This window comes from Vulpes lagopus, chromosome 4 (genome assembly GCF_018345385.1).
Source record: "Vulpes lagopus strain Blue_001 chromosome 4, ASM1834538v1, whole genome shotgun sequence".
NCBI lineage: Eukaryota > Metazoa > Chordata > Mammalia > Carnivora > Canidae > Vulpes > Vulpes lagopus.
In genome coordinates this window covers 25,535,401-25,549,786 of record NC_054827.1, presented here as the reverse complement: position 1 = coordinate 25,549,786, position 14,386 = coordinate 25,535,401, and the positions used below count along the sequence as shown (strand labels likewise).

Genomic DNA, 14,386 nt, shown 5'->3' with positions numbered 1-14,386 from the left:
ACCATACAGGGGTGCCAGGGAATTTCAGGGAAGGAGGAGAGTGAAAGAAATGTGGTGGTATTTACTCAGTGTGTCTCTCCTTTATTTTTTAGAGTTTTTTTTAAGTAAGCTCTATGCCTATCGTGGGGCTCAAACTCATGACCCTGAGATCAAGAGTTGCATGACATACTGATTGAACCAGCCAAGTGCCCGCCTTTTGCAGAATTTTTAATTTTAATTTTTACAATCTATTATATTTTATTTGAAATATAATTGACATGGGGTGCTTGGGTGGCTCAGTTGGTTGAGTGTCTGACTCTTGGTTTCAAGTCAGGTCATGATCTCAGTCAGCGTCATGAGATTGAGCCCCAGCTTGGGCTCTATGCTCAATGCGGAGTCTGCTCAATATTCTCATTTCCTCTGTCCCTCCCCCTACTTGCTCATGTTCTCTCTTTGAAATAAATGTGTGAATCTTTAAAATATATATATATATATATATATATATATATATATTAAATTGACATATAACATTGTGTAAGTTTAAGTGTACAGGATGTTGATCAATTATGTCTTTCAAAACTTATAGAACTATACTCCACTCCAAAAAGGTGACTTTTATTGCATTTAATCATACCTCCATCATCATCATTATCATCATCATAATGTTTTAGTTCCCGAGGATCTGGGTATAAGTAGTTTATTAACAAAGAAGTATGGGGCAGCTCAGGTGGCTCAGTGGTTTAGCGCCGCCTTCAGCCCGGGGTGTAGTCCTGGAGACCCAGGATTGAGACCGGGGATGGAGTCCCGTGTCAGGCTCCCTGCATGGAGCTTGCTTCTCCCTCTGCCTGTGTCTCTGCCTCTCTCTCTCTCTCTCTCTCCCTCTCCTCTGTGTGTGTGTGTGTGTGTGTGTGTGTGTCTCATGAATGAATAAATAAAATCTTAAAAAAAAAAACACAAAGAAGTATGGATAGGGAATGCAGGGATTCTGGGAGGAGATGAAAGAGTATGCTAATGAGTAGTCTGTTGTTCATTCCCACTGGGGTTTCTTTAAGACAACAGAATGCACCTCAGAATTGTCCTACCAAGGGATGAGAGCACTGGGGGTTGTCCTTCCCTGGTATTTCCAGCTTGCCTGGTACGTAGGCTGAGCCCTATTCTGTAGCCAGAGAAAGCATTCAAGAAAAGAGACTCAGGTGCAGCTGGTGATGTTAGGGGTGGATTGGGAGGATATTTGGTGAGCACCAATAGCATCTGCTACAGTATTTCAATTAGTTAACACATTTTAAAGAGAATGCTCTCTTTCCTTGAAGCAAGACTTGAGAACTGTATAACCCTTGCTGTCTTAAGATAATCCAATTAAGCCCATTAACACCACATAATCAGCCTATTGTTCAGTTTTCCTCCTGCATGGCTAGGTTTGTGCCTTTGGGGTTCCTACCCCTTTCTTTTTCCACCCATTCTCCATGGTTCCGTGGAGCCAAACTACAAGTATCTCTTTGAAACAAAAAGGTAGAAAGTGTCTGACAAGATTATACCTGGTTGTGGATTTGAGCATCCTGTACCCTTAAAAGAACATTACCACTTGGGGGCAAACTCAGAGGCAACCATTTCTCCAAATTCCCATTATGCTGGTTTGATGATACTTCTTTTTTTTTAAAGATGTCATTTATTTATTTGAGAGAGAGAGAGAGAGAGAGATAAACATGAGCACAAGCAGGAGGAGGGGCAGGGGAAGAGGAAGAAGCAGATTCCCCACTGAGCAGGGAGCCTGACATGGGGATCAATTCTAGGACCCTGGGAGCATAACCTGAGCCAAAGGCAGATGCTTAACCAACTGAGGTACCCAGGCACAATAATACTTCTGTAAGGGAAAGAGTAGATAGATGTCAGCTGGACTCACTAGGTTGTGGGTGACAGACAGTCAAGGGGACTTGATTCAGATGGGATTTATTGTCTCTTGGAATACAAGAAAGTTTTGGTATATCATGGTGAGTAAGCATTGAGAAACATAGGCCTCAGGAACAACTGGAAGCAGCACCTTAAATGTCTCTGCTTCCCTGTGTCAACTCAATCTTCTTGCAGACCTGCTTCTCCAAACATCAGAATGTGGCTGCTGGCAGCTCCCAGTTTTATATCCTAGAGCTCCAGTATATAAAACTTTATATCCAATCATTAGGAAAGTCTGAGCTGACTCTTTTGGTTCCAAGTCAAAAATAATGAGGAGGAGCTCATTGACAGCTTGAATCAGGTGCCTTGGGTGGGTCAACTGGGAGCTGTAAGAAAAAGCCACTCCCATGGGATCATCCCTCTGGAATAGGGGGTATTGTTCAGAATATGGAGTGGTGGTGCTTGGCAGGCAAAAATAATAAGAGAAAGAAAAATAATGTTAGAGTTAAGAAACAGTACACTTCTATATTGTCTGAAGAAATGAGGTCTGCATGAAAAGGATAGGCTAATCAATGGTACAATAACAAACCAACTCTCAAAGTTCTAGGGTTTATTTCTCCTTCACATAAAGTTTAGTGTGGGTAGGATGGTTCCCTCCCATATTGTAACAACCCTGTCTAGAACATAAGGTTGCCACAGCAGTGGCATCAAGCGAAGAGGAAAACCACTTCCTAACTGCCCTTGGCCCATTGACACATATCACTTCTCATAGTCCTCTGGCCAGAACTAGTCTCATAACCCCAACCCACTGCAAAAGTGGCTGGAAAATGTGGGGTCTCATGGCCCCAATCCACTGCAAAAGTGGCTGGAAAATGTCACATGGGTATTTGGTGAGCACTAGCTGTCAAAAGTCATTGCTTCTACTCAATAATCAAATAGTTCACAAAAAAACAGGAATGGTCAGGGGACACTTCACAGAGAAGGGAAAATTTGTTTTGTGTCTCAGAGACATCTGGCTTGGATAATTGGAGGGAAGAAGGAAGGCAGTCGAATTTCTTGGTGCTCTTAAAGGACAAACAAACCCAATTTAGTAGAGTGGAAATTTGCAGAAAGGTGAGGTCAGAAAACTGGATTGGAACACAATCGCAGCCAAAACACATGGATATTAATGTGTAGACATTGGGGTACTACAAAAAGCTCATAAGCCAGAGACTAGCATGAACAAGGTGAAATTTTTAGGAAGCTTAATCTGGCAGCAATGTGTAACTTGGCTTGTATCATTCTTTTTTTTTTTTTTTTTTTGTCCATTGAGGCATTTTATTTGCACGTATGAATTACATCCCTAGAAAAAGAATCCCAGGATTTTCCCTCCTGTGTGTTTTCGTCTTGCTTCTTCGTGGTCCATGATGCCAGCTGAGGTTGTCAGTACAATGAAACCAAACTGGCGGGATGGGAGCAGGTTATTCTGCCATTTTTCTAGATCTTTCAGTTGTACATCAAATCTGGGGCTGATCACTCCACACTTGTTTAACCTGCTTGTGAGGTTCACAACAATTTTCCCAGCTCTGTGATCATCGATGATTTCAAATTCGCCAATGTAACCATGCTTCATCATCACAGTGAGAAATCGGACGATGACTTTGGAGCATGGCCTGATAAGAACCTGGCGCTTGCCTCTCTTTTCAGCGTTGTTGATGCTCTTGAGAGCATCTGCCAGGACGTTCATGCGCACCATTGTGGCGTCTCGAGAGATGGCGGAAAGAGGACCGGCTTGTATCATTCTATATACAGTCTAATTGCAAGCATTCTGTTGACCTCAAAAACATTCTTTGGAGGACTTCCATTTCTGGTAAAATGGCAGGCGAGATAACCTGAAAAAACATCCCATTACAAAACACCTCAGATATAAGGAGAGACAAGTCCAGATGGCACTGGAGGCTCATTTCCTCTCCCATTTCTGTAGCTTAGCAAGCAGCTGCCTCAGCAAATCTATGTGAGCTCGGCAGAAGGACAGCCTTGCCAGTGGCTGAGCTCCAGAGCTTCCTCCTTTAGAAAGAGCTAATTTCCTTGAAGCTCCTATTGTCATATTCTAATTTCCCTACAAATTAATTATGCCTTATTTCAGCACACCTACCCACAGGATAGTGAGAGGATGGAGGGGACCCACACACTCTGCTGATTCTTTTCCTGTAAGTTCCCCAGCAAACCTCATATTACATAGTCACCACATGTAATTTGCTAGTGGTGTATATCTATACCCTTTACATGGCCAAATGAACATTTAAAAAAATGTATCCTCAGAGGCCAAAGTTGAATATCGCAAACTGGGAGGAGATATTTGCAACCAACAAAGAATCAGTAACCAAAATATGTGACCAACTCTTAAAAATCAATAAGAAAAAGGCATACAATTCAATGGGGGAAATGTACAAAAGACAAGGACAGGCAAGAAAGTTTTTTTCTTTCACAGAAGAAAAAATGAGACATATGAACATTTCATTAGTAATCAAGGAAATATAAAATTTAAGCCACAACATCATTTAATTTTTTATCTTGATAGAAATTTCAAAATCTGGCAATTTCCATACAAATTGCATCTCAAAGTAACCAAATAATGGGTGAGGGAGATCTTCCCTGTAAAGAAGTATCCTAGCTAATATATGAAAAAGGAAGCATCTCACAATTCACCCTCTAATGAATTAATGACGAGTGGTTATCAGTGATTGCTGCCTTTCCACACAAATTAGACAAAACCAAACACTATGTGCATTCTTATAGAAGAATACACCACCACTTATAAAATGTTCTTGTCAGAAACTTGATCCTGAATCTAATGAAATCTCTGGACTTACCAAACACATTAGTGTAAATAGAGAACAGAGGAACACGTGAAACAGCACCAGAAGAATGCATTCACCTGAACCCAGACTGTGGGAAGCTGCTTTGTTCATCATATAAACTGCAAGGAGGGGAGAAGTATGGCTTTTATTTGGACCTGGATTTGAGCAGACAATAAGACAAGCAAAATAAAAACAAAAACCAATGTATGTTGCAATTAAAGAAATTACTGTTAAAGTTTGGGTGCGATAAGCTATTATACTTATGTTTCTATAAGGCCCTATGAAGGAACCTTCTTGGCAGAGGGGGGCTGAAAATACTCTAGATCTTTGTTTAAAATATTTTACTTATTTGTTGATGAGACACACACACAGAGAAGGGGGGCGGGCAGAGACATAGGCAGAGGGAGAAGAGGCAGAGAAGATGTGGGACTCCAGGATCACACCCTGAGCTGAAGGCAGATGCTCAACCACTGAGCCACCCAGGTGTCCCTATTCTAGATATTTTTTTCCTAAAGATTTTATTTATTTAGTTGAGGGAGAGAGAGAGCACGAACAGGGGGAGGGACAGAGGGAGAAGGAGAGAGAGAGGGACAAGCAAACTCCCTGTGAGTGGGGAGCCCAATGTGGGCCTCAATGCGGGGCTTGACCCCAGGACACCAAGATCATGACCTGAGCCGAAGGCAGATGCTTAACCAACTGAGCCACCCAGGTGCCCCTGTAAATGTTCTAGATCTTGATCTAGGTAGTGGTTACATGGCTGTGGACATGTGTAAAAATTCACCATACATTGAGCTATACTTTTAAGATTTGTGTACCTGACTATGTAAGTTTTATCACAATTTTGAAAAGGTAGAGTCCATTTTTTTAAGGATATGTTCTGAAGTTTTATTTTATTTATTTTTAAAGATTTTATTTATTTGAGAGCGAGTGAGAGAGCAAGAGCAAGGGAGAGCATGAACGGGGGGGGGTGAGAGAGAGGCAGATGAAGAGGGAGAGGCAGACTTCCTGCTGAACAGGGAGGCCAGTGTGGGGTTCGATCCCAGGACTCTGAGATCACGACCTGAGCTAAAGTCAGATGCTTAATAGACTGAGCCACTCAAAACCCTGTTCTGAAGTTTTAAAATATGAAGTGATATTGTGTCTGGGATTAGCTTTAAAATAGTCTAAGACAGGGATCCCTGGGTGGCTTAGTGGTTTAGCCCCTGCCTTTGGTCCAGAGTGCCATCCTGGAGTCCCAGGATCAAGTCCCACATCGGGCTCCTGGCATGGAGCCTGCTTCTCCCTCCTCCTGTGTCTCTGCCTCTCTCTCTCTCTATGTCTATCATAAATAAATAAATAAATAAATCTTAAAAAAAAAAAAGTCTAAGATGGCCAATGGAAGATTGGCCAAGACTTGGTAAGCATTGAAGCTGAAGGGTGGATCATAAGACAATTCTAGCACATGTTTGAAATTTTCCATAATATATAGTTTCTTTTTTTAAAAAAGATTTATTTATTTATTTATGATAGACACACAGAGAGAGAGAGTGAGAGAGAGAGAGAGGCAGAGACACAGGAGGAGGGAGAAGCAGGCTCCATGCCGGGAGCCCAACGTGGGACTCGATCCCGGGACTCCAGAATCACGCCCTGGGCCAAAGGCAGGTACTAAATCACTGAGCCACCCAGGGATCCCCTAAAGTTTCTTTTTAATGTCTGGAAAAATAATATTGCCAAGGACATGGAACAACAGAAACCCTCATACACCACTGGTGAGAATATAAATTGTAAATTGAACAGCCATTTTATATTATTCAGTAAAACTGAAGATGAATATATCTTAAAACTCAGCAATTTGTCTCTGAGGTTATAACCTAGAGAAACACTAGCACTAGCAGTGTGCTCTTACACATGTGTACACATAAGGCATTCATAAACATTGCTTATGATAAACCAAAAAAAAAAAAAGGGAACTAAACTAAACTAAAAAAAAAATAGGAATAGGAACTTAAATATCAGTTGACAGGAAAATGAACGAATGAATTGTGATATATTCACACAGTGGAATTCTATATGATGAATGAATGAACCTCATAGAATTAATGAGCAAATACTTCATATGTTGCATAACTATAGTAAAACCATTAATTAAATGTTCAAGATAGGGATGCCTGGGTGGCTCAGTGGTTGAAGAAAAGAAAAAAAAAAAAAAGAAAAGCAGATGAATGATAAACACAGGGTGGTACAATTGGGAAGAGGCCTAAAATGGCTTCATTGATTCTGATAATATTCTTCTTCTTGGGTGGGTGATGGGTGTTTGTTTCAATATTGTTTTTAACTCCACATATATATTATTAAAAACTTAGATGTGTAGAAATATTTTATAATCAAATTATTTTGGAAAGCCATTTCTGTTGCATTCAGAAAATGGGCTGATCTGCATTTCCCAACTATGTTCTTCAGAATACTAGTTCTAAGATATGTTAGGTATTTTGTGGCAAAAACAATAACAAAACTTTGTAGTCAGATTAGTCTGGGGAACTCTAGATTAAACAAAACTAGGAGGGTTTCCCCATAGCAGTATAGGATTTTCCAAAGTAGTTTACCACAGAATCATGTGTATCTGTGTGTACAATAGCTCTTATTTTTTTTAAAGATTTTATTTATTCATGAGAGACACACAGAGAGAGGCAGAGATAGAGGCAGAGGGAGAAGTGAGTTCCCTGTGGGGAGCCTGATGTGGAACTTGATCCCAGGACCCCGGGATTGGAGCCAAAGGCAGACACTCAACCACTGAAGCACTCAGGCACCCTGGTAGAACAGCTCTTAAAAGAAACATGGTTTGGAAAATCCTGGAATAGTGGCTTTCTAAGATCTCCTTCAACCCAACCTTCAGTAGGTCTACAATCTCAGATAACCCTTACTGCAGGATGTACAGCAAATTATTGGAAAAGAGGTGTGCCCATGGGGAGATTCTTGCAATGGTCTAGGCAAGGTAGCTTGATTACCTTAATAACAGTGTGGAACAAGGATGAAGAGGGTAGGCATAGTTAGGAAACATCGTGAAGGAACCATGAGGCAGGGCTGAGCACAAGGCCACCCCTTGCCTGGTTAAACATCAATGCTGGTCAAACAAAACCACAGTGGTTGATTGCTGCTGTAGTGACCAGTTAACTACTCGGAACCTAGCTGTGGCTTTGCAACACATGGGATATTTTTAGAATAGGAAAGTCTCTTAGAGCTCCTCAGGTCCAAATCTTGCATACACAGTGAGCATATTTAGTTCCAGAGTGACTTAAAGTGACTTCCCCAAGGTCACATAACTCAGTAGAGTCAAGAACAGAATGGCTCAGGCCTCCTAATTCCCAGACTAGCCTTGGCACCATGACACCCTGACATCCAAATATGTGCAGGGAGCATGAGTAGCCTCACCAGGACCCAACCTAGTTTCTATTCGCTTTGATTTCAAACATGATCTTATGCCACACAGCATGTATAAGGTGAGGCGAGCGTTATGAAATCAAGTGTCTCAGAACCAAGCAAGGATAATGGGTGCTTTCACCATTTCACTAGATAACCATCTCATAACTGCCATTAGTAACATTTAAGAATGTGGATATATTAAAGAAAATCTGTCATAACCACTGCTCCTACCAAAGAAAATACTGACGTCACACCTATATATAGTATTTTGAGTTTTTTTTAAAGATTTTTATTTATTTATTCATGAGAGACACACAGAGAGAGATAGAGGCAGAGACACAGGCAGAGGGAGAAGCAGATTCCATGCAGGGAGGGAGCCTGACATGGGACTTGATCCCAGGTCTCCAGGATCACACCCCAGGCTGCAGGCTGTGCTAAACCACTGCGCCACTGGGGCTGCCCTATTTTGTGTTTTTCAAAATGCTCTCACATACTTTATTTCATTTGATTCTCATAGTCCTGGATGGGAATTATTATTTTCATTTTTTTTTTTTTAAGATTTTATTTATTTATTCTTGAGAGATAGAAGGAGAGACAGAGCCAGAGACACAGGCAGAGGGAGAAGCAGGCTCCATGCACCGGGAGCCCGACGTGGGATTCGATCCCGGGTCTCCAGGATCGCGCCCTGGGCCAAAGGCAGGCGCCAAACCGCTGCGCCACCCAGGGATCCCCTATTATTTTCATTTTAAATAACAAATGTATTTCTCCAAGGGTGAATAACAAATTAGTAACAGAAATAAAACCTGAATCCAGGTTTCTTTATTTTCATTCCAAGACTCTTAACATTAAATCACACCTGAATTTCAATGTATTGATTAGTCTACCATCTTGAATCAAAATAATGATTAGGCAAAAATTTCAAATGGGCGTATGTTTTATAAATAGCAATAAGTTTCAGCTGGCTGAGATCCATAGATTTTAGAACCCCTGATTACCATCAATGTTAGCCAAATGAAACCATGTGGTTTGGAAATACAGAGACAATCAAGAAGGTACCATGAAGGATACTTACCATCTACCTGCATCATTGAGTAATCCTTGAGTTCCATTTCAGTCAGCCAGATTAATGGGAATGCTTAGTGTATTTTATCGAGCTGAAAGTCATGCTATCTTCCTATTCCAGCCCTTTCATCAATTATAGTACTGAGATAACACTCATTTTCAGAAGGTGGTACAAAACTTTCTTTCTGGACCAGGTAGTATAGATCCATTTTCCCCTGTTCTCCATTAGGCACAATTTTAAACCCAGAAATACCACAAGAGACCAACAAAAGAGATCTCTGGACAGTGGTAAGTAGAAAGTGAACTAATCTGGGACTCTGAAGCTAGAGAAACATACCTAATATATACTCACCCTACAGAAGACAAGCCAGACCTGGCATTCTCTGACTCCTTGGGCTGGTAACAGAAGGCAGCCCAGGCAGGCTCATTCTTCCCTTCTGATCAATTGAAATCCTTATATTAGGTGATCCTAACACAACGAGCAAGGGGACTCACTAAGAGGGCACTAATTTGGAGCCTCACAAAAATAAGTGGCCAGGGAAAGCATTCTTATTCCCTGATGGACCTAAGACTCCCCTTTCTGTCAAGAGATACCAAGACAGATGGAACTGGCTAAAGAGGTCCAACTACAGCAGGTAGATTGGTCCCGAAAGCCTTTGTTCCTGTGGACCCAAGTCCTTCTCTCCCACCCAGAGTCACAAAGTGTTATGGAGCTGATGTTTGTGTTCCTCACCTCCACCCCAACCAAATTCACATATTGAAGCCCTAGCCACCTATTTGGAGATGGGATCTCTAAGGAAGTAATTAAGTTTCACTGAGGTCATGAGGGTGGGGACCATATCCAATAGGATTATTATCCTTACAAGAAGAGGCAGAGACCCCAGAGAACAGCACCCTCTTTTCTGTGCACTAAGAAGAAAGCCATGTGAGGATATGGGGAGAAGGAAGCTGGCTATAAGCCAGAAAGAGAAGCGTCACCAGATGTGGAATTTGCCCATACCCTGATCATGGACTTCTAGCATCCTATCTTGGTCTGTTCAGGCTGCTGTAACAAATTGCCACAGATTGGGTGGCTTATAAACAACAGATATTTATTTTCACAGTTCTGGAGTCTGGAAGTCTAAAATTAAGTGGCCAGTATGGCCACACTCTGGTGAGGACCCTCTTCCTCGTTCATAGCTGGTGCCTTCTACCTATGTCCTGCGGGACCTCTTTTATAAGAACTCTAATTCCATTCATGAGGGCTCCACCTTCATGGCCCAAGCATTTTCTAAAGGCTCCCCCAATACCATCATCTTTGGGAGTTAGAATTTCAACATATGAATTTTGGGGCAACACAAACATTCAGACTCTAGACTGGAGAAAATTAATTTCTGTTTGAGTCACCCAGTTTGTGGTATTTTGTTATGGCCGACCAAGCCAACCTATTTATGGAGTCAGGGCAGAATGGGCAAGAAGAACCCAGCTATAGCAAGTTGTAGCCAAAGGGGTCATGAAGCTGTCTTTTTCCCTACAGGCCAAGACTTCCTTCCTCTATCCAGAGAGTCTGGAGCAGCTGGGGAGAAACTGATAGGAGATCCTACCACAATGAGATATACCCAGAAGGGAAAATACTTTTGCCCTCTCAGGAGGCACCAGGGACCAATGGGAGTCCCAGTGACACTAGATAAACTACTGAATAATAATGCAAAGTCTCTGGAAATTAAACTGCCATTGGAACCCCAGTCCAGAACATAGGCCAGGACCATACACTAAACCTAAACAGAGGGCAGCCCAGGTGGCTCAGAGGTTTAGCACTGCCTTCAGCCCAGGGTATGATCCCGGAGACCCAGGATCGAGTCTCACATCGGGCTCCCTGCATGGGGCCTGCTTCTCCCTCTGCCTGTGTGCCTCTCTCTCTCTCATGGATAAATAAACTCTTTAAAAAAAATACCTAAACAGAGTGACTGCTTGTTAAAATAAATTAAATAGGACATGAATCACTTATATAAGAGACAAAATATCCACAATACAATTGAAAAATCACTTGTTATACTAAGAGCCAAAAAAAAAAAAAAAGAAAGAAAGAAAGAAAGAAAGAAAGAAAGAGAGAAAAAGAAAAAGAAAACAAAAACCAGTCACAAGTTGAATGAGAAAAGACAATCAATTAATGCCATAGCAAGTTTAATCAAATGTTGAAAACAGGGGTGCTTGGGTAGACTCAGTCAGTTGAGGGTTTGGCTTCGGCTCAGGTTGTGATCTCGGGGTCCTAGGGTTGAGCCTTGCATCTGGCTCCCTGCTCAATGGGGAGTCTGCTTCTTACTCTTTCTCTCCTTCTGCCCCTCTCCCCCCCCCCCCGTTGTGTTCTCCTTCTCTCTGTCTCAAATAAATAAAATTTTTTTTTTAAGAAAAGGCCCTCCTACAAATGTTGAAAACATCTAACAAAGATTTTTCTTAAAGATTTATTTATTTATTTTGAGAGAGAGAGTGCTCACACAAGAGGGAGGAGCAGAGGGAGAAGGAGAGAGAATCTTAAGTAAACTCCCATTGAGCACAGACCCTACAGGGGGCTCCATCTCACAACCCTGAGATCACAACCTGAGGCAAAAGTAAGAGTTGGACACATAACTGACTGCCACCCAGGTGCCCCTGACACTCCCCAAATTGGACCAAAGATACAAGCCTACAGATTTAAGAAGTTAAGCAAAACCCAAACAGGCTAAAGCTAAAGAAATCCATGCCAAGACATGTCAAAATTCAATTTTTAAAAAACAAAAACAAAGAAAAAAAATCCATGAAAGCAGGCGGATAAAAACAGTCCATTATCTATAAGTGAGCATTGATTCAAATGACAGCAATTTTTCATCTGAAATCATGAAGACCAGAAGGAAATGGCACATTAATTTTCAAATGCTTAAAGAAAAGATCTGTCAACTGAGAATTCTATATCTGGTGAAACTCTCCTTTAGAAACAAAAGGAAATAAAAACATTCTAAGACAAGGGAACACTGAAAGAATTTGTCATTGTCAGAACCACCCATAAAATTGGCTAGGAATGCCTGGGTGGCTCAGTTGGTTAAGTGGTTAAGCACTGACTCTTGGTTTCAGCTTAGATCATGATCTCCTGGTCATGAGATGGAGCCCTGTTCCATCTGTGCTCAGCATGGAGTCTGCTTCAGATTCTCTCTCTCTCCCTCCAAGTTGTGTGTGTTCTCTCTCATAAATAAATAAATAAATAAATAAATAAATAAATAAATAAATAAATCTTTTTTAAAAAATGGCTAAAGTAAGTTCTTCAAACAGAAAGGAAATGAAAGAATGGATTTGGGTGCATCAGGAAGAAAGAAGGAACAAAGAAGAAAACAGAAATCTGGGTACATACAACAGACAATTTTTTTCCTCATGAGTTTTATAAATCATATTTGATGATTCAAACAAAAATTATAATATCATCTGATACTCAAGGTAATGAGTATCATTAGGTCCCCAAAAGGGGATGGCGGTGAGGTTTCCATATTTTGCTCAAAGTGTTAAAGTGTTGATAGAAGTCTAACCTCTGCTGTGGTTTGCAGGACAACCACTGCCAAAACTATACTAAAAGACATACCCAGAAGTACTATAAATATAGTATAGGAGCACCTGGGTGGCTCAGTGGTTGAGCATCTACCTTTGGCTCAGGTCATGATCCCGGGGTCCTGGGATTGAGTCCCATATGAGGCTCCGTGCAGGCAGCCTGCTTCTCCCTCTGCCTATGTCTCTGCCTTTCTCTCTCTCTGTGTCTCTCATGAATAAATAAATAAAATCTTTTAAAAAATACTATAAAGAAATCAAGAAGGAGGAGCACCTGGGTGGCTCACTCAGCTGGGCGTCCGACTCTTGATTTCGGCTCAGGTCATGATCTCGGGATTGCGGGATCGAGCCCCACATCCCACTCCATGCTCAGAGAGGACTCTGCTTGAGGTTCTGTCTCTACCTCTCCCTGTCCCCTTCCCCCTGCTTATGCACTCTCTTTTTCTATAATAAATAAATAAATCTTAAAAAAAAAATCAAACGGGAATCCTAAAAAATATTCAAAAAACCAAAAAACAAAACAAAAACAAACAAACAAACAAACAAAAAAACAAAGAGAAATAGAAGAAACAAACAGAAAACAGCAAATTAGTAAACTAAGTAGTAACATCAACAGGTACCTTAAACGTAATGGTCTAACTATACCATTTGAAAGACAGAGATTGGCAGAATGGATAAATTCACTCCAAATTCAACAACACAGGTAGACTGAAAGTCAAAGAGGATGGGAAAAGATGTATCATGCAAACATTAACCAAAAAAAGCAAAAGTGCTTCTGTTACCTGATAACATAAATGTCAGACATTTGAGACAAAAGAAAATCACCAGAAACAGGAGGGAAGCTTACATAATAATAAAAGGATAGATTTTCCCAAGAAGACACACTTATCTTAAATATATATGGACCAAACAACAGTGCCTTAAAATACACAAAGCAAAAATGGACAGAACTGAAAGGAGAAACAGACAAATTCACAATTATAGTTCAAGACTTCAATCTTCCCCTCTCAGTAACTGATACAACTATTGGACTGATACAAAATCAGCTAGGATATAGATTGGAACAACACGATCAACCAACAGGATTTAGCTAACATCTATGGAACACTGCATCCAGCAACAGAATACAAATTTTTAAGATATATTTTTTGGAACATCTACTAATATTAGATTACACCCTGGTCATAAAACAAACGTCATAAAGACTCCTAACTCTGGGAAACAAACTAGGGGTGGTGGAAGGGGAGGAGGGCGGGGGGTGGGGGTGAATGGGTGATGGGCACTGAGAGGGGCATTTGACGGGATGAGCACTGGGTGTAATTCTGTAAGTTGGCAAATTGAACACCAATAAAAAATAAATATATTATTTAAAAAAAAGAAATAAGGGATCCCTGGGTGGCGCAGCGGTTTGGCGCCTGCCTTTGGCCCAGGGCGCGATCCTGGAGACCCAGGATCGAATCCCACGTCGGGCTCCCTGCATGGAGCCTGCTTCTCCCTCTGCCTGTGTCTCTGCCTCTCTCTCTCTCTCTGTGACTATCATAAATAAATAAAAATTAAAAAAAAAGAAAATTAAAAAAAATAAATAAAAGAAAAAAAAAACAACAAACTTCAGTGAAGTTAAAAGAATTAAAATCATACAGAGTATATTCTTTGGCCATAATAAAATCAAA

At 41.0% G+C, this 14,386-nt stretch overlaps 2 protein-coding genes across 3 annotated transcripts in view; one reads left to right on the top strand and one right to left on the bottom strand.

Annotated features, from left to right (window-relative positions):
- MBOAT4 (membrane bound O-acyltransferase domain containing 4) overlaps nt 1–14,386 on the top strand; it is a 198,109-nt gene that overhangs the window by 18,354 nt on the left and 165,369 nt on the right. The window lies entirely within an intron of this gene.
- On the bottom strand, nt 3,163–3,620 carry LOC121488963 (40S ribosomal protein S15a-like). Its single transcript, XM_041751327.1, has one exon. It carries the CDS (start codon nt 3,599–3,601, stop codon nt 3,209–3,211), a length of 393 nt encoding a protein of 130 aa, XP_041607261.1. The 5' UTR covers nt 3,602–3,620; the 3' UTR covers nt 3,163–3,208.

Bases quoted from the DNA above. Each gene is read 5' to 3' on its own strand.
- LOC121488963 (XM_041751327.1), bottom strand. From the start codon at position 3,601: ATGGTGCGCATGAACGTCCTGGCAGATGCTCTCAAGAGCATCAACAAC.